The 20492-nt window shown below is 35.0% G+C and overlaps 1 protein-coding gene across 1 annotated transcript; it reads left to right on the forward strand.

Moving 5' to 3' along the window:
* Window positions 1–8357: 8357 nt before the first annotated feature.
* On the forward strand, window positions 8358–9920 carry LOC133300074 (cytochrome P450 89A2-like). Its single transcript, XM_061499563.1, has one exon. It carries the CDS (start codon window positions 8358–8360, stop codon window positions 9918–9920), a length of 1563 nt encoding a protein of 520 aa, XP_061355547.1.
* Window positions 9921–20492: the final 10572 nt, after the last annotated feature.

Raw genomic sequence — 20492 nt, forward strand, 5'->3', positions numbered from 1 at the left:
ACGTGTGTTGTTATTGCTCTTCGTCTTGTTTAATTTTAATTGTTTCCTTTTAAACGAAACTTTTACATTTGTTCCCTGAGGATGATAATCAAGGGCTAGTTGAAAATCCTATATTGCTTGACGCGTGCGCTTCCGCATCTTGGGTAAAATTGCTCCTCATTCAATCAATTCCTCTTCATGTTAAATTTACTCTTTACCAGTATTTGCTCTTGAAATATCCTAGAGAACCTCTCGGCCCAACAAGCAATCATCCATAAATCCAAGGTAAAATAATGGCCTTGAATGTTTAAGGGTACATTAGGGCATTTCTTGTCACAAGTCATAAACTCTCCATTTCCCAAATATACTTTCATCCTCTGAGTTTTTGTCATCGGTAACCTTAAGGCATCGACCAATTCTCGCTTCACAAAATTATTGGAACTACCTGAATCAACTAATATATGTATCAGATTCCTATTGAAACAAATTGAGAATTTAATTGCACGAGGACTGTGGCTACCTGATAAAGAATGTAATGCTGCTTCTCAGGAGGCAACAATCGTTGAGTCAGGTTGCAAAACAATATTTTCTTCTTGTTCAGGCTCAGATTCATCAGTATCCCCCACCATGAATAAAAGCTTAGCCTTACTTCTGTGGCGAGAAGTTCATTTCTCATCACAAGTGTAACAGAGACCTAGCTTATGATGTTTCCGCAACTCCTCATTAGTGAACTTCTTGACCGGTATATTTGAAGGTAATGCTAGTAATGAAGTGGTTTGGTTGGTCGTAGAAGGTAAAGCTAAAATGGGGTTGGCTGGAATAGGGTCAGAAGTTATATTTGGTTTCTGAAAAGAGCATTTTTAATAAGTTGCATTGGATGTAAAGGTGGAATGCAATTCTGTGAAATGGATTTCATAAACCAATGCTAATTGCATTGCTTGGTGAAGGCTAACAGGGTTATGAAGTTGAATGGCATGTCAAAGTTCCGGAGATAAACCCGAAACAAAGAAGCACGCCAATCCTTCATCAGAAAAATCAGAGAGTTGGTTAATCAAAGATTCAAAGATTTGGATATAATTGGTGAAGGTACCTATTTGTTAAGTTTGGAAAGCACTCCACGAAGGTCAGTATATGCAGAACCACCAAAGCGTTGGCGAACCGCATTCTTGAGATTTGTCCAAGTACCGATTGAACCCCCCATGAAACAACCATTGGTACCAAGGAGAAGCTGGTCTATCCGTTTTCATGCCAGCTAATCTCACCTTATACACTTCCGAAATCTGCTGCAATGCAAAAAACAATTCAGTTTTAAAAATCTAACCATTGGGGTCGATTTCGTTCAACACCGGAAGCTCTATATGAACAGCTTTCAACGGCAAGGGAGATTCATGCGTCATTGTTCGCTGTTGAACAAAGGATGCACATTTTGGATCTTGTGATGAACGCTGATTTGGGATAGGAACCTCACGTCTGTTACGATCTTCCCTTCCCAAGATCGCCTCATGGATTTGTTGCATTTGTGCGATTAAATTCGCAAATTGAATTTGATTTTCAGCAAGACGTTGATCCACACGAACCTGAAAGGCATGATTCTCTTCCCGATCTTGTTCAACCCATTGTTGAAAGGAAGATAGTTCTTTAGCAACTTCTTGCACACGCATGATGAAAGCACCAAAGTGATAAGATTGCATATCTTATCAGAACAGAGAAAAAGGAAAATACAATAAGAGAATTAATTCTTTATTTTTCTGGATACCCAAAGAATGGTTACAGTGTATCTCTTATACACATTCTAACAAACACTAAATTGGCTTAACACCGCTTCACTAACTACTAGTTCCTAACTATATGTGACCTTTATTTACAACACATGACACTACCAATTAACTACACGTGATATCTACAACACAAGGTAATATAGAAGTCACTACTAATACAAAACACATGGCAATACATCTCACTGGAAAAAGCATCGTAGTGCTAATATATAGGTAAATTTTCTTCTATTCAAAGCAGATGTAGAAAGTATTTCCAGACTAGAGCATTCAGTCCCGTCATATGTTTTGCCTCATTCAGTTCCGTCAGTTTTGTTGACGGGATTTGTTGCCACATCAGCAATTCGGCCCAGTGACATGCCACGTGGAATTTTTTGTTGAGTCGTCTCACAATTGTTGACAGGACTACTCCCCTTGCTGCCACGTCCGACGCGTCACTGCATGTGACGGTACTTGTAAGCTATTCTTGGCAACCACGTTGACGGGACCCAAAGCCATGTCATATAAAGTGATGGTACACAGACAAGAGAACAAATAAAAGTGAAAGTAAAATATGCAGCGAATCTGAAATAGGTTCCCACGCGAAGAAAAAGTAAAGTAAAGTATCACATGGGATCCTAAACAGTTTCACCCGTGAATAAAAAGGATAGCAACCCGTGAATAAAAAGGAGAACAATTATACTAACAAGCGTGGTGGTAAAACAGTAAACACACATGTGAATTTTTCTTCGAAACATACGAAACCCACAATTTGTATATATATACCCCCTTAGTCGTCCATTGCATTCTTCAGAACAACTTGTGTTCATATGTATTTTTTTACTCTGTGTTGGTAGTCAATATTTTCTTATTCTGAGTTCACATCTTAATTTGTATTTTATTTGCATAAAAATACTATTGCAATGGCTCAATTTCATGCGTTCGTATAATATAATGGTAGTGAAAGTATAGGTGCAGGTGGTTTAAGCTTCGAAGGAAAAAAAAAAGCAATGTATATTATCCGAGGCATGTCGGTTGTGCATCTGTAAGGGAAGATCCCTCAGAAGTTGATGCTGCAACAAAATCAGGTAATATCTTTAGTTAGGGGTAGAGTCACGCACGAAAACCTCAAATATGCAGGTATTGAAATATCTGATGATGAGGATGTAGATGTTTTCCTTACAACATTGGTCGAAAACAATACGTCTCAATTTCTTGAGTTATACGTCCATATTGAGACATCAGAGGATCTATCAATACTGATTCATGAGCTGGATCTTAATAGTCAATCACAACATGTATTGTCGTCTGTTCTACAACCGACACAATCAACTGTTGCACATGGAGAAGAAAATGACTATATGACAGATGTTGAACCTGACATGGAAGAAGTAGGCAAAGATGAAGATACTTTGTTGGCAAATGACCATGATCAGAATGATAGCGATGCAGGTGATGAACATCATTATAATCCCATGGTATGCGAATCTAGCATTCCTATGACCAATATCGCAGTTGTTCCACCACTATCAGGTTAGTTAGTGAGTTGTGTTAATAATTTTTAATTTTTTATTAGTTACCACATTATTGCGTTTACCCTATTATGTTTCTATATGCAGATGTGACACCATTTTGGAACGCCATTCCACACTCTGAGACTGTTAATTGTAATTATCCGAACGAAGACATACTGGATGTGGAAGGATTAGGTCGTGGTCCATGGACAAAAGGATAGGAGATGTATGTTAAACAAGAGTTCGAGTCCAAAGACGATGTCCAAGATGCCATAAAACATTATTGTATGAAGGAACATCAAGAAGCTATAGTAGTTGAAAGTACTACAACCAAGTTATCTATTAAATGTCTGAATCATGAACAAGGTTGCACTTGGCGAGTAAGAGAAATTAAAACCGAAGAATAGCAGCACCTGGGTGGTTAGCAAATGGGTTGGTAAACATAGTTGTGTGAGCAAAATCCTATCCCAAGATCACAGACAGCTTGATTCTGAATTTATTTCTCAAGTCATAATAGGTACTATGTATTCTTTAACAATTATTTTTCATAATTATCTGTGTTTATAAGTGAATGTAAATATTATTCCTAATGTACACATGTACCGGTTATGGCAGTAGACATGGTCAAGGCATCACCTTTGGTACCCGTGATCGTGATCATGAACGAGTTACTGATCTCTTTGGTTTTCACGTTTCGTATAGGAAGGCGTGGAAGGCAAAACAGAAAGCAGTCGTTAAGATCATGACCTCACAGAGATCTGTAGTCTCAATACGCAGATGCCTGGTATTCCACAACTGAATGTGCGGGTCCATCTTGACGCCCAATTCTCGGTCATCTTACCACGTAGAGTAAGATCATGTGCACCTCGCAGCTGTCCTGTAAGTATGGGAATGTGTTGTTGCATGCCAAATTGCTACATGCAGCGATAAGGCTGGTTCATCTCGACAATGTGGAAAGCAATAATAGGTGTCACGCCCTCCACACACTCTGCATGTGAGCATCTGCACCGAGGAAATGGTAGCCAATGTATGGCTGCAACACAACCTGTGTCAAGCAAAAAAATGATTAGCACGCGGACATGTTTTATAGCAATCGATAACACAAACACTGATACTTTCGTTAAGCTCGATACGACAATGCCTCAAGTCACGTCTCGAACCTCGTAAGTCAACATTATTAAACCTACAATATGTAACACAAGAACAAACAAAATTAGTATATGCACATCATGTAATCCATTAGTCAAATCATATACCAAACACAATTGTTAAACAATCATAAGAAAATTAATGAATATTCCCCACCTGCGTCTGTAATGATCCGCTGGATCAATCGACTGCGGAATGGGATGTGCTATCACAGGAAATCTGACCCATGCCCATATCTGTTACAACAAAGTACAACCGCCAATATGTTTGGCCGAAAATGATGTCACATGACATAAATAGCGAAACAATGTGGCGAGTACAACAGACCCCTAGCTGTAAGTACGACAATCCTCAAAGTCCCATCCCAATAATTGTATTAATCGACAAGGGACTACTAAACTGGATTTGTCACACATCAAAGATCCTCCGAATAGACAAATAAGATAAGCACGAGTGTAAATAATCTGCCCCTCTGGAGTAGCTGAGTGCTCAACCTAATGATCCCAATGACCGGTCAACCAACTCATCTTAAGATTCTCGCCCTACAAATCATCTTCACGTGGCATCAAACCCATGTACTGCTGGATTACATCCCGCCAGTTGCCATGCGTATAGCCCGTAACTACTCGGCCCTCAGTGGGCAAACCCAAAATGGCCTCTATATCCTGTAAAGTAATAGTCATCTCTCCAACAGGCATGTGGAAGGTGCGAGTCTCCGGCCTCCACCTCTCCACCAATGCAGTAATAAATCGATGGTCAATCTTCCAAATAAATGTATTATTAAGCTAAATATACGAGTCCTATTTTATTGGTATTATTACAAAATAAATGACTACAATTAAAGGGAATGTAAAACATAACGGTAATCGTCTCATGCGAGCCGCGTGCAAAAAACGTGCACGCATCAGCTGCTGCTGTAAATCCAGAGAGATATTATTTGGGTTGTCTGCATCTTTGTTGCCCCTACCCTCTGAGGCTCGCCTCACCCTCAGGGACTTCAAATGTCCCTCTTTCCACACTACTTGGGATCTGTATGACTACTGCACAACTTGATTGAGTCACCCCACTCTTTAGGACCAGGGACAATGCGAGGGTGTTGATCAGCCATGTAACTAATAAATAAAAATAAATGAATAGTTAATTAATATTAAAACAATAATTAAAACAGTAATGAATAAACTAATTTTTTTTAAACATCTTCTATCGTAGCCTCTCTTTAGTTAATATTATAATGCACGTAAAATATTAATATCTAATCATTTCTATACTAATTCCTTATTTCATAATTCAGTTTACCAAAAAACAAAAAATAATTACTAATATTTAATTAAAATAATAATTATATATCTAATTATAATTGTCACATTATTATTTAATTACTACTTCATTATTTTCTACCATAGGGCCTAAATTATAATTAATATTTAATCATTTCTATACTAATTCAAAGTTTCTTAATTCAGTTTACCAAAAGAAAAAAAATCATAAATTATATTCATTATATAGCCTAAAAACTAATTATAATTACTAAGTAATAATTTCATTACTAATTAATTTTTTTAGTAAATGGTTTTTTATCCTAGGATTAATATTTAATTAAATTAATAATTATATACTAATTATAATTGTCACATTAATATTTAATTACTACTTCATTATTAATTCAGTTAATATATTTCCTATCATAGACTTTCTTCAATTATAATTTTTATTTACTTAAAACACTTATTAAAATTTTTATTTAACTATTGCATTACTAATTAATTACCTAACTAGGTACATTTTATACTAAGGTACCCTAATTTATATCTAACATTTAATTAAAAAATTAATTATATATTAACTAAAAAATTTAGTATTTACTAATTTAATTATTACTTTACATAATATAATTTCTATCTTACAGTATATTTACTATTTAATTAAAAACACATTGTACACTAAGAATTTATTAAAATAAACTTTAACCTAGGGTTTTAATTACATTCTACAATAGGGTTTTTATTCCTATCAAATAATGTAATAACTAATAACTACATTAAATAACAAGGCGTGGGAGTACCAACGCCACTGCAGGGAGGAAGAAGAGAGGCAGGCTTCTTAGGGAGAGAGGAAGGGAATTTTAGAGAGAAGGAGAGGAAAAATTGAGAGAGAGAAGGAGCCAAGACACGAAAATGCAAAGGGAGGAGCTGGATGAGTGTGAATATAGGATGAGTGTCGTCATATGCAGTGACGTGGCGTGGATGTAGTGGTGCCGTCACATGCAGTAACGCGATTGCAGCAACAGGAGTAGTCCCGTCAACAATATTGACACGACACAACAAACAATGCCACGTGGCATGTCACTAGGTCGGATTGCTGATGTGACAACAAGCCCCGTCAACAAAACTGACGGGACTGACTGCTTTAATCTGGAAATACTTTCCATATCTGCTTTGAACATAAGTATTTTTGCTATATATTAGCACTACGATGCTTTTACCCAACTCACTACTAACACATAGGGGTGCTAAATGAACCAGGGGCTTTTGGCTCGGCTAGTAAAGGCCTAAGCTTACATGTCCGAAATTGGCTGTTGGCACCAGGTTTGAACTTGTATAAAAGATCGTTTAATAATAAGGCCTCAGGCTCTAATTCAAAAGCTCGGTCTTAGAGCCTCTCAGGCTGATCTAGTATATTTTTTTTTTATACTACCTGTAATAGTCCTCTCTTTCTCCTCAATCCATTTCACTCCATTTTATTGATTATACAGAGTTTTTGAATAATTTTGTTTTATATTATGCTTTTTGGATATACATTGTATTTATGAATATTTATGAAATTACTAGTGTTGTTGATTGTATATTCCGTTTGGATAAATTTTTGTTGTTTTATTTTTTTTAAACAAGCTAAATCAGGCTTTTATTTTTTGTAAATAAGCCAGGCCACTTGCCGATAATTCTATTTATAACAGATAACAAATTTGCTCACGCTGACATATTTAAACACAGACTTAACCTTTTACGACCAAAGTTTGGCTCGGATCGGCTCGTTAACACCACACATTAACATAGAAGTCTTTTGCCCAAGTAGAGGCACTTTTATTCCTTGTTGATTTCCTCAATGTATCATTGTTGCTCTTTTAATACGCGGTCGTTAAGTTGAAGAAAAAAATGACGCAAAGAAAATGTTTCTGATCAATGCGAAGGGTTAATCTTTTCACATGTTACATGAAAAAAGATTAATCTCCTACACATAGAGGAGAGAGGAGAGAGAATAAATGAGAGAAAATAGTATAGAGTGAGCTTCACGATTGATTTGTGTGTAGGAAAAAAAGTATTTTTTCATATAACATGAGAAAATATTAACCCAAATAAAAAATATCAATGATCACATTATAAACCGCGATTACATTGTTTTAAAAATAATGTTAAAAATCAATTGAAATTGACTCAATAAAAAGTGATTATTATTCATAAAATTCTAATACAACTTCATATTAAATAAAAGAAAAAATATTTGTCATTTTAAATGACATAATTTGTATCATTTTATTCTCATAAAAAAATAAAATTCACAATATTTTTTTTTTGTCTACTCTCTTCTTCATAATTTATTTTTTTCCTCACTTAAATAAAATAATTTTACATCTTCTAGAATAACACATTTTTTCCATAAATAAATTCGTACTAATATTATAAATTACTAAGATAGCAGGATATTAAATTAATTGAATTTAGAAGCGACAGCATAAAGAAATTACTAATATGAGAAAAGTAACGATGATAAGATGCTTCCGTGGCAAATCAAGCCCAATTCCCTGAGTTCGTACGCAATGACGTCAAATTTGTCATGAGCATTTTTATTTCCTCCTTTATCAATGATTCTGTGTCTATTTGTACGAGACACCCAGTTCTGTATCATTGCACAGTGAGTTAAGTATCATCGCACACTCAGTCTCGCACTCTGTTAACATTATCAAATGGAAACCTGGTTCTTCATCCTCGTTTCTCTCTGTTTCTGTGCGCTCATCAGGGCCATTGTCTCCCTTTACTCATCCACCACCACCACCAACAACAACAACATTAACAAAAAAAAGAGCATTAAAATTCCACCTAGCCCTCGTCACATCCCCATCATCACAAGCGTCACATTGCTCCTAAAATCAGTCACAGAACTAGAACTTATTCTTCGAGGCCTTCACGCTAAATACGGTCCCATCCTCACTCTCCGCATTGGTTCTCTTCCATCCATATTCATCCGTGATCGAACCCTCGCCCACCAAGCTTTAATCAAAAACGGTTCTCTCTTCTCTGACCGTCCCAAACCTCTTCCCACCGGAAAAGTCTTCTCCAGCGAACAACATAACATCAGCTCCACCTCCTACGGCCCCACCTGGCGCATCCTCCGCCGCAACCTCACCTCCGAGATACTTCACCACTCTCGGGTCAAATCCTTTTCCAGTACCCGCAAGTGGGTCCTGGAAACCCTCCTCACCCGATTAAAATCCGAGTCGGAATCAAACAATTCCATACGGGTCATGGACCACTTTCAATACGCCATGTTCTGCTTGCTTGTGTTCATGTGTTTCGGTGAAAGAGTTGACGATGAGAAAGTCAAAGACATCGAGCGTGTCCTGCGCCAACTGATTCTCAGCCTTAACAGATTCAACATCCTAGATTTCTGGCCAAAACTCACTGCGATTTTGTTCCGCAAACGTTGGGAGGAGTTGTTTCGGGTTCGGAAGGAGCTAGAAGATGTGTTGGTTCCGATGATAAGAGCGAGGAAGCAAGCTAAGGAGGGTAGAGTGAGCGATGACTCAAACTCTGTCGTTTCGTATGTGGATACTTTGTTGGATTTGGAATTGCCTGAGGAGAAACGCAAGCTGCATGAAGGGGAAATTGTTACCGTGTGTGCCGAGTTTATGAATGCTGGCACAGACACAACTTCCACTGCGTTGCAGTGGATTATGGCCAATTTGGTGAAGTACCCTCAGGTTCAACAGAAGCTTTTGGAGGAGATTAGGGAGGTGGTGGGGGATAGAGAGGATAAGGAAGTGAAAGAGGAAGATTTGGAGAAAATGGGGTATCTCAAAGCTGTGATTTTGGAAGGGTTGAGGCGTCACCCACCGGGGCACTTTGTGTTGCCACATGCGGTGACTGAGGATGTTGTTTTGAATGGTTATTTGGTTCCTAAGAATGGGACTGTGAATTTTATGGTGGCAGAGATGGGGTGGGACCCTGAGGTTTGGGAAGATCCCATGGAGTTCAAGCCAGAGAGATTCTTGAAAAAGAACAAGGCTGAAGTTGAGGCTTTTGATATTACTGGAACCAAAGAGATCAAGATGATGCCGTTTGGAGCAGGAAGGAGGATTTGTCCTGCCTATAATTTGGCAATGCTCCATTTGGAATACTTTGTTGCCAATTTGGTTTGGAGTTTTGATTGGAAGGTTTCGGAAGGAGGTCATGTTGATTTGACTGAAAAGGAGGAATTCACTGTGGTCATGAAAAATCCTTTGCAGGTTCATATTTCTCCAAGGATCTAGACTCTGAGTCTATATAAATAAAGGAAAAAATTATTCTCGTAACATATGAGATAAGTTTTTTCTCTTATATTTTCTTTGATAATTATGTCACCTTTTTTTTTTCTTCATGTTGGAGCCCACAAGTTTATCTCTATTATATGAGATAATTTATCTCTTTTAACATGAGATTAATAAAACTCATAAATAAATAAATTATCAGTGGGGAAATAAATCCATATAGTTGGCAGAGATAGATAGATGCTTTAGTTGTTAAAATTCTCTTGAATTTAAACTTCTATGGATTAATGTATTTGAATTTAAACTTCTACGGATTGATGTATTTGAATTTAAAAAATGGGATGAATATATAACTTGATATAATTTTGTGAAGTTCATATATATAATTATGTAGTCAATTATGAATTTAAGGATGACAATGTAAATATGTTTATTAAGTTTGAACTCACTTGGTAAGTGTGCTGCGTTATGGTGTTAAGTTGTTGGAGCTAAAGTTACAGTTATATAAGGTTATTATCCCTTCTGTACTCTTTATCAGATCTGCACATTGTTCCCATAAGTGTATCTATAAAAGTCAATAACAAAAGGCAAGGAACTGAATTCGTCTAACAAACTGAATTCGTCTAAGATATAGAAGTGTGTCTATAAAAGTCAATAACAACAATAGTGACTATTGTTGCAAATTTGAACTATGTTAATAGAAGATAAAATATGTTAAATGAGGTGTCATTGCGTAGATCTTAAAAAGTTATGTGAAATAAAAAAAATTCTCTGGTTTATATACCCGAATCAAAAATTATGATTTTTCTGAAATTTTACGGTAACAGAACTAACGAGATTGTGCCACTTGATACAATCCTGTGAGTGCCCCAGAGAAGGGAGGCGTAACTCAATTGAAAAAAATAAAAGAATGTGAATGACGCATGGGAGGGCTGCAATACCGCTGGGTCTCCTCGCGTCAATCGATGACCACCATTAATAAATAAGGTGAATCAAATACCTGATTAAAAAATTAAAGAGTAAAAAACTCGAAATGATTCAAAGAGATTATGCTTCAGCTGCTTTCCTTATTTCCTTACTTAACTTGCCTCACTGGCTAGATACCTTCCCAATACTTGACTTGAATGTGAAGGGATAAAAAGTACTTGCTGCTTGAGAGCTTTCCCACTTTCAACTGACGCGTAAACTATCTCCCTCCCCTATAGCGAGCTAAACCATTCATACTCGACTATAGTATTTGTTTGTTTGCTGGCACAGGTAGTAGAGGCATTCTCCACTCCAGCCGTAGTACATGTAGAATCTGAAAGTGAAAGGAGGAATTCTCGGGGAATCCTGCAGGCTCTAGCTCGGAGGCTGTATAGGAGACCATGCTAGCCTCTTTGAGGCACTCCTCACTCCTATTACTGCTATGTCCCTAACTCACAGCAAGCGTTGGTAGTGACATTCAAACCTGAATCAGAAAGAATATAAGGTATGAGATGCTACGAATAGAAACAAAAGAGAGAGAAAACAGTCAATGTTGAGTTGAGCCATCGACAACTCTCGTGCAAGCACAAGGACGAGTAGCCCCATGCTTGTGAGTGACACGGATAAGTGCACTTTTTCTTTAGATATATCTTTTGATTATCTTATCCAAAGAAAAAGTTAAAAAAAAGTTCGGCGAATAGACCGATTTGAATCGAACACTCAACACCTGCGTCGCGTTTCCGGATGTTTTTTATTAATAGGAGAGAGGAGGAGATGAAAAAACGTTCCCTATCACATACTAATAGCACCATAATTAGTGTAACCAGTCTGTGGAAATAGATTTGGATTTATCTAGAAAGACGTAGGGTTATTCAGGATTGATTATTTTAGATAAGAATGCTTGAATCAATTTTGTACTGTTTCATCTATATGCAGACGTTCTCTTATAAATGGACAGGACAACAGAATACTTATCCCAAATCTATCAATTTTTACCTTTAGTTCGGGACTCTTGAAGTATGCCACTGTCAACTGTGGATGTAGCTGTAGTTCAAGTGGGAAGGGCGAGGGGAATCGGGAGGTAGGTATTTCTGTTACTTGAAGAATTATTCCCCATAGACCATAGGTATTGTTTGTTTTGTTTATTTGTTTTGTTTATTATAATAAACAAAACAAACAACCTTGCAGCCTTCCACTGCCATGACATCTTTGTAAATTAATAATATAATAAAAGTTACGTATTATTACCGTTTGTTTTGTTTATTATATATTATGTTATTGTTTGTTTTATGGGTTTTATGTTTATCATGTAACATGATATAACATCACTTTCCTACACACATTAAAGAGGTGAGGTCCGCATGTTTTTCTTTCTCTTTCATCATTCCACTTTCTCTCTCCATTTTTTTGTGTGAGTTGGAAACAACACTTAAATCATGTAACATAACACTAATAAAACCCTTGTTTTATTTATATATATACGTTACTGTTTGTAACCCGTCACACAAAATGACAGGACATTAACCTGATGACTTCTCATCCCGTCAAGACAATGGACGCCTTCATCAGCCTTCTCACCATATCTCTCTGTCTTCGTTTCTGTCTCCCCCCATTTCATCGCATCCCCTCTCCCCTCTGTTTTCAGAAGCTCTATCTTAGCACCCACCACTCTTTGTGGTTTAATTTTTCATATGCTACTTTGTCTCTCCGTTTGTCTTCTCCTCCCCTCTCCTATTTGGTGTCTGTTTTCCCCAACGCCGGCGAAAAATTTGACATTCGTATATCCATTTTCGGTCAATAACAGGTATGTAGTATGGTTTTAGGGTTGTAGTATTTTTTTTATATTTTATCGTGATAAACCGTAGGATAAATACTTGTAGGATTGACACTAGTGATAAACATTTAGTGTGACGGGTTACAAACAATAACGTATATATTTAATAATGGGAAAATTGTTTATCTTATAAATGACATAATTTATATCTTTTCACTCTTACGAAGAGGTGAGACCCACAACTTTATTTTTTTGTCAACTCTCTCTCTCTTCCTTTATCTATGTCTTTCTCTCTATTAAAATGACACAACTTTACATCCTTTAAAATGGCACACACTTTTTCCATAAATAAAACAAATAATAACATAATATTTAATAAATAAAGGATGTATTAATCTTATGTTGCTTAAAATAGGTATCTTATGTGGATGAAACAAAGTTGTGGGACCCACAATTTAAAAAAGAAAAAAAAGAAAAAAGAAAAATGGACACAAGATTTCATAAGTGTGCAACATAAGATAATTGTCTTATGTGACATAAGATAACTATTTTTCATAAACAAGACAAACGATAACATGAAATATAATATACGTAACTTTTATTATATTATTAATGAGTTTTATAAGAGTTATGTTATAAGAAAAGTGATTGTGCTTGTGTAATGTTATAGAGATTCGTTTTGCGTGCCATAGTTTTTTTTTTCTTCAAAAAATGTGGGCCCCACACAATGTTATGTGTGTAAGAAAGTTTGTTGTGTCATGCTAAATGACAAATACAAACCCCATTATTAATTTACAAAGACTTCATGGCAGTGGAAGGCTGCATGGTTGTTTGTTTTGTTTATGGGTTTTATAATTCTCATTCAACATGAGAATTCAAATTTTCTTACACACCCTTCGATTTCGTGCTGACATGGATCCTACATATAATTTTCTCTAACACATGAGTCCCACATGTTTTTTATCTCTACAACATGATAATTGAATTCTCATTCAACATGAGAAAATCAAACCCTTTTGTTTATTATAATAAACAAAACAAATAATAACTTTTATTATATATCATTTTGAAGGACATAAAGTTGTGTCGTTTTAAGTGAAAGAAAGATATAAATCATAGGAGAGAGAATAAGTGAACTTTTTTTTTAAAGTTGTGAGTCTCACCTCTTTATGAGAGTGAAAGAATATAAGGTGTGTCACCTTTTTTCCATTATATATTATATAACCTATATTGTTTATAATATATTACATAAAGCAGGGGATGTCAGTGGAAGGTGAAGACCTCCTATGTATTATGGAATATGGAATATATATTTTGATGATGACAAAGGGTTTACAAGAAGTCTTAAATTGAAGAGAGAGTTTGAAGATACATATGGTTAGGTATTTTTAGATATTTTGTTACACACTATATTATATCATATAGTATCTACTAAGCTCCATTGCATGCCAATACATATTATTGCATATCATGCTAATTTCATAATAAATAATAATGATTTTGATTTTGATAAAAACATGTTTTAAAATTATAATAAAACTAAATCATTTAATATAACTAAAATGAAAAAGGACGTTAGCTTTTCGAAAAAGTAATAAGGAAAGCAATCAAGGAAAGCTATTTGGAAAAAGTAATAATGAAAGTATTCAGGTAAGGCTTTGCATTCACGTGGATTAGCTTTTCAAATTCAGTTTTCTTAAATATAATATAATAAGAAAAAGTAGCTTTACCAATTGAAAAGATATACGAAAACTTCACGTCACGTGGGTTCTCTTAAGAAGATACTAAGCAATATAAAAAGAGTGTAATAAAACAAAAAGAAAAAGTATCATTATCATTCTTACAAATTTTCCTCCTCTCTCTCTCTGCGCAAAAACAAGATTTAGAAAGAAAAAGCAAGTTTCAGAAATCACAAACCGAGAGCGTCTCTGAACACGGTGAAAAGCGATTATGCATAGTTATCTTCTTCGTGCCTTTGAACCGGAGAAACTGAGATTTTCTGCGTGCATCTCCAAGAGTGAAAAATCTGCAAAAGCTAAAAATCCATCAAGAATAAGACCTACACTTCTATGATTGATACTGAATGTTGGGGTTTTCTTGAGGGAGCAAATTAAACAAAATTTTTGGGGCTTCATTTTGGTAAACTCTAATCTACTTATATTCTTGGTTAATATTTCTATTTGAACCCTATATTTTGAAATCTTGAAGAATTTTGGTTAAGAATGTTAAATCTGAATTTCTGATTTCATTGAAGCATATGGTGTTTAATTCAGATTTTTGTTTGGGATTTATTGTTTAGAAACCTAATCTTGAATTGTTCTAGAAATTTTATTGTTGGAATATTAAATCTGAATTTTCTGTTTTAATTGAAGTATATTGTGGTTAAAATTCATTTTTCTTTTAGTTTATTATTAAAAGATTTATCTAGAACTAATTCTGAATTTTATGTGAAATTTTGAGATAAATTTCAAATCTGATTTTTCTGGTTATAATTGTGATATTCTTTTTAAATCAGATTTCTTTGTGTCCATTGATTAGAAAAATAATTGTGTAATATCCAAGCTCCTTTGTGCGTTAATTTTAGAGATTTAATACATATGTCATTGGATTAATTTTCTGCATATGGCATAAATTTGTGGAGCTTAGTTTGATATTACTGTGATATATTTGGTGTGATAGGATACTGTAATTTTGGTTTATTTCACTTGTTACAATTCTGAAAATTCTGTATTGATTGTTAAAGTGGAGTAGTTGCCTGCTGTAAATCTGTCCTAGGTGTGTGGGTGCAACCAAGTGGGTTGGCGACCTTGTGCTTGGCCTGAGAGTGTGTCTCAAGGCCTGGAGCCTCAAGAATCCACTAGGGAGAGTGGAGGTCTTGTGAGAGGAGTTGGTGAACTCCGTAGGTTCGGCTTGAGAGTATTCTCAGAGCTTGGAGCAGTGTAGGCAGTAGGAAGATTTTTGATATCTTGTTTGATTGCATGTGTGACGCGTGTTTGTAAAACTGGTACACTTGTGATAAATAAAATATCTGCAGCTACTTCAGTCTGGACGTAGCACCCTACTTAGGCTTAGTGGGTGTGAACCAGGATATATCGTGTGTCCATTGTCTCTCTGATTTAATTTCTGAATATTTTGTTTAGAGACTGACAGTTACACTAGTTCTATTATAACTGCTGCGTTTATACTCTATAAATTGCTAAGGTACGCTTTCTATTACTACATTGTTCTTAGCATTGCGAAAAACTATTTTGGGCATATAGGGATTGAAGAAAAATTGTGTAATTGTTTACTGAATTCAAAAAGATTTTGAAAAAGTTGAGAACACCTATTCACCCCCCCCTCTAGGTGTTCCGTAAGCGTCCTGTGTAAGAAGCCACTTGCCCAACAAGTGGTATCAGAGCTTCGTGCTCTGTGTGATTGGCTATCTGCCAAAGAGTTAAAGATCCTATGGCTTCTTTCCATCAGGATATTCCTCTTGGGGGTGGTTCCACCTATCGCCCTCCATTTTTCAATGGGATTGATTATCCCTACTGGAAAACAAGGATGCAGATTTTTCTTGAGTCAGTAGATCTTAAAATTTGGTATAGTGTAGAGGAAGGATATCAGCCTCCAACTAGACTAGATGACAATGGTAAAAGTGTGCTTAAAAATTACACAGAGTTTACGAGAGCAGAATTAGATAGTGCCCAATACAACTCAAAAGCAAAGAACTTAATAGTTAATGCACTTGGTAAGGATGAATACTACCGAGTATCTTCATGTAAGACCGCACGTGAGATGTGGCTTATTTTAGAAACAACTCATGAAGGTACTAGTGAAGTAAAGCGTTCTAAACAAAATGCATTATCTAGGGAGTTTGAGCTATTTGAGATGTATGAGGGTGAGTCTATATTTGACATGCAAAAACGTTTTATGCATATAGTTACATCAATGAATGCTTTAAATATTTTTCAGGATGATGAACTGTTAGTTAACAAAATTCTGAGATGTCTTACTAAGGAATGGGATGCAAAGACTTCGGCTATCTATGAAGCTAAAGATCTCTCCACAATGTCCATTGCTACCTTATTTGGAAAGCTTCAAGAATATGAATTGGAGTTAAACAGAAGGGCTAACCGTGAGCTTAACAAGAAGAAACAAAAGGGATTAGCTCTCAAGGTATCATCGTCTCATTCAAAGGAAAGTAGGAAAAGTACCGATACTTCATCAAGTGAATCAAGCACCGATGAAGATGATGAAATGACAATGTTCGTGAAAAAGTTTAACAAGTCGTTCACCAAGTTCTTCAACAAGAAATTTAACAGAAGGAGAAGAAGGGCCAACAACCCAAGTAGAAAAGAAAGCAACTCAAACAATGCTTGTTTTGAGTGTGGAAAAAAAGGTCACTTCCAAAAGGACTGCCCGAACAAAGAGAATAAATATGATAATGGCAAGTTCAAGAAAGGTAAGAGCAAAAAGAAGAAAGCTTACAAGGCATTTTCGGATGACACTTCAAGTACTACAAGCTCCTCATCAAGTGAACAAGCTAACCTTTGCTTCATGACACAAATTGAAAAAGATAAAATTGAGGTATATTCTAGCCACTCTTCTAGTTCTATGTGGGATTCTGATTCGGTATGTGATTCTAATTCAATGTGTAGTTCTAGCACCTCTTGTGATACATCTTCTATAGTAGGTCCATCATATGATGATTTGTTGTATGCTTATAAGTGTTTGCAAGTTGAAAATGAAAAATTAACCTCAAAGGTTAAGAAAATTAAAAATGAGAAAAATTGCTTGCAAGACAAAGTTGATAGTTTGACCACCATTGTAAATGATCTAATGAAAGACAATGAGGATCTTAAAAATGAAAATCTTTTCATGAATTGTCTTGTTGGATCATGTGATGATGTGAACCCCCTTCCACTATTTCATGTACTAAATGTGTTGAATTATCTAATGAAGTGGATAGTTTGAAGGTAATGGTTGATAGAATGACTAGTGGGAGAGATAACTTGAATGTTCTCCTTGGTAGACAAAGGGTTGAGACTACTAAACATGGACTTGGTTTTCAAAAACCTCCCTTTGTTCAACCAAGAAAGACAAACCAATATCCTCCTAGGTTCATGTCTAAACTACCATTTAAGAAATGTACATATTGTTGCATGAGTGGTCATCTTGTATATCAATGCAATATTAAGAAATATGGCCTAAAAGGAACTAATCTTAAGTGGGTTCCTAAGAGGACTATAAATGTGAACAATATTGCTTCAACATCTTATGGACCTCAACCTAACACATCTAGCATGTTCTTTAGCCCCAAGGTTAAGAACATGATATATGTTCCTAAGAAAACTTAGTGAGCATGTATGCATCATGTGCCATGGACTATTTTATTTGATAAATCATTTTGCACATGATGTCTAGTTGTTGTTTGGTGTTTAATATGACATGCATAGACTATTTTTAACACATCTTATGTTGTACATGTTCAATATAAATGTTCTATATGTGGATAGAAAGCTTACTTCATGCACTACATGCCTATGTACTTGAATACTCCACCATTTTACTCTTATATTCAATTCTATCAAAATAGGATAGCAAAGCCTATTTCAATGTATCTTTCACAAATAATGCCTATTAGCAATCATGAATGAGTTATCTTTCATATAATGCCTATTATTCATACTTGTACTATTTGATAAATGCTTGATCTTGCTAATATGCCAAGAAAGGCAAGTGTGAAAGATGATATTGTAGGTATTTGAAAGAAAATGGAAATGAATGAAAAGATGAAGATCACATTGAAGAAATTGGCAAATTGAAAGACCTCTTAGACTAAGCCAAAGAGTTACAAAGAATCAAAACTTGATACAAGACATGGGTAATTGTTGATACATGATATGCTTGCTATATACCTTATCCATCTTTAATCCTTATTATATGCTATAATTGATTTTGATGATGTCAAAGGGGGAGAAAATATAAATATCATCAAATTGAGCTTATGAGCTTATGCATATTTTGAGGGGGAGTTTTTGAGAAGTCTTGAGAACATATGTATGCCTTAATTTTAATTAGCATAATAATTCTTAGTATGCATATGTTTAGGGGGAGTAAGTGATTACATGATTTTAATATCTTATGCTACTAACCCTTACTTGTTTCAATTTGAGTTTAAATTGCCATCATCAAAAAGGGGGAGATTGAAGACCTCCTATGTATTATGGAATATGGAATATATATTTTGATGATTACAAAGGGTTTACAAGAAGTCTCAAATTGAAGAGAGAGTTTGAAGATACATATGGTTAGGTATTTTTAGATATTTTGTTACACACTATATTATATCATATAGTATCTACTAAGCTCCATTGCATGCCAATACATATTATTGCATATCATGCTAATTTCATAATAAATAATAATGATTTTGATTTTGATAAAAACATGTTTTAAAACTATAATAAAACTAAATCATTTAATATAACTAAAATGAAAAAGGACGTTAGCTTTTCGAAAAAGTAATAAGGAAAGCAATCAAGGAAAGCTATTTGGAAAAAGTAATAATGAAAGTATTCAGGTAAGGCTTTGCATTCACGTGGATTAGCTTTTCAAATTCAGTTTTCTTAAATATAATATAATAAGAAAAAGTAGCTTTACCAATTGAAAAGATATACGAAAACTTCACGTCACGTGGGTTCTCTTAAGAAGATACTAAGCAATATAAAAAGAGTGTAATAAAACAAAAAGAAAAAGCATCATTATCATTCTTACAAATTTTCCTCCTCTCTCTCTCTACGCAAAAACAAGATTTAGAAAGAAAAAGCAAGTTTCAGAAATCACAAACCGAGAGCGTCTCTGAACACGGTGAAAAGCGATTATGCATAGTTATCTTCTTCGTGCCTTTGAACCGGAGAAACTGAGATTTTGTGCGTGCATCTCCAAGAGTGAAAAATCTGCAAAAGCTAAAAATCCATCAAGAATAAGACCTACACTTCTATGATTGATACTGAATGTTGGGGTTTTCTTGAGGGAGCAAATTAAACAAAATTTTTGGGGCTTCATTTTGGTAAACTCTAATCTACTCATATTCTTGGTTAATATTTCTATTTGAACCCTATATTTTGAAATCTTGAAGAATTTTGGTTAAGAATGTTAAATCTGAATTTCTGATTTCATTGAAGCATATTGTGTTTAATTTATATTTTTGTTTGGGATTTATTGTTTAGAAACCTAATCTTGAATTGTTCTAGAAATTTTATTGTTGGAATATTAAATCTGAATTTTCTGTTTTAATTGAAGTATATTGTGATTAAAATTCAGATTTCTTTTAGTTTATTATTAAAAGATTTATCTAGAACTAATTCTGAATTTTATGTGAAATTTTGAGATAAATTTCAAATCTGATTTTTCTGGTTATAATTGTGATATTCTTTTTAAATCAGATTTCTTTGTGTCCATTGATTAGAAAAATAATTGTGTAATATCCAAGCTCCTTTGTGCGTTAATTTTAGAGATTTAATACATATGTCATTGGATTAATTTTCTGCATATGGCATAAATTTGTGGAGCTTAGTTTGATATTACTGTGATATATTTGGTGTGATAGGATACTGTAATTTTGGTTTATTTCACTTGTTACAATTCTGAAAATTCTGTATTGATTGTTAAAGTGGAGTAGTTGCCTGCTGTAAATCTGTCCTAGGTGTGTGGGTGCAACCAAGTGGGTTGGCGACCTTGTGCTTGGCCTGAGAGTGTGTCTCAAGGCCTGGAGCCTCAAGAATCCACTAGGGAGAGTGGAGGTCTTGTGAGAGGAGTTGGTGAACTCCGTAGGTTCGGCTTGAGAGTAT

This window comes from Gastrolobium bilobum, unplaced genomic scaffold (genome assembly GCF_033153095.1).
Source record: "Gastrolobium bilobum isolate Gb01-03AN ecotype WA unplaced genomic scaffold, APGP_CSIRO_Gbil_v1 utg14654, whole genome shotgun sequence".
In the NCBI taxonomy this organism is placed as follows: Eukaryota; Viridiplantae; Streptophyta; class Magnoliopsida; order Fabales; family Fabaceae; genus Gastrolobium; species Gastrolobium bilobum.

What these genes read in the sequence shown, in the direction of transcription:
- LOC133300074 (XM_061499563.1), top strand. Translation starts at nt 8,358, where the DNA reads ATGGAAACCTGGTTCTTCATCCTCGTTTCTCTCTGTTTCTGTGCGCTC.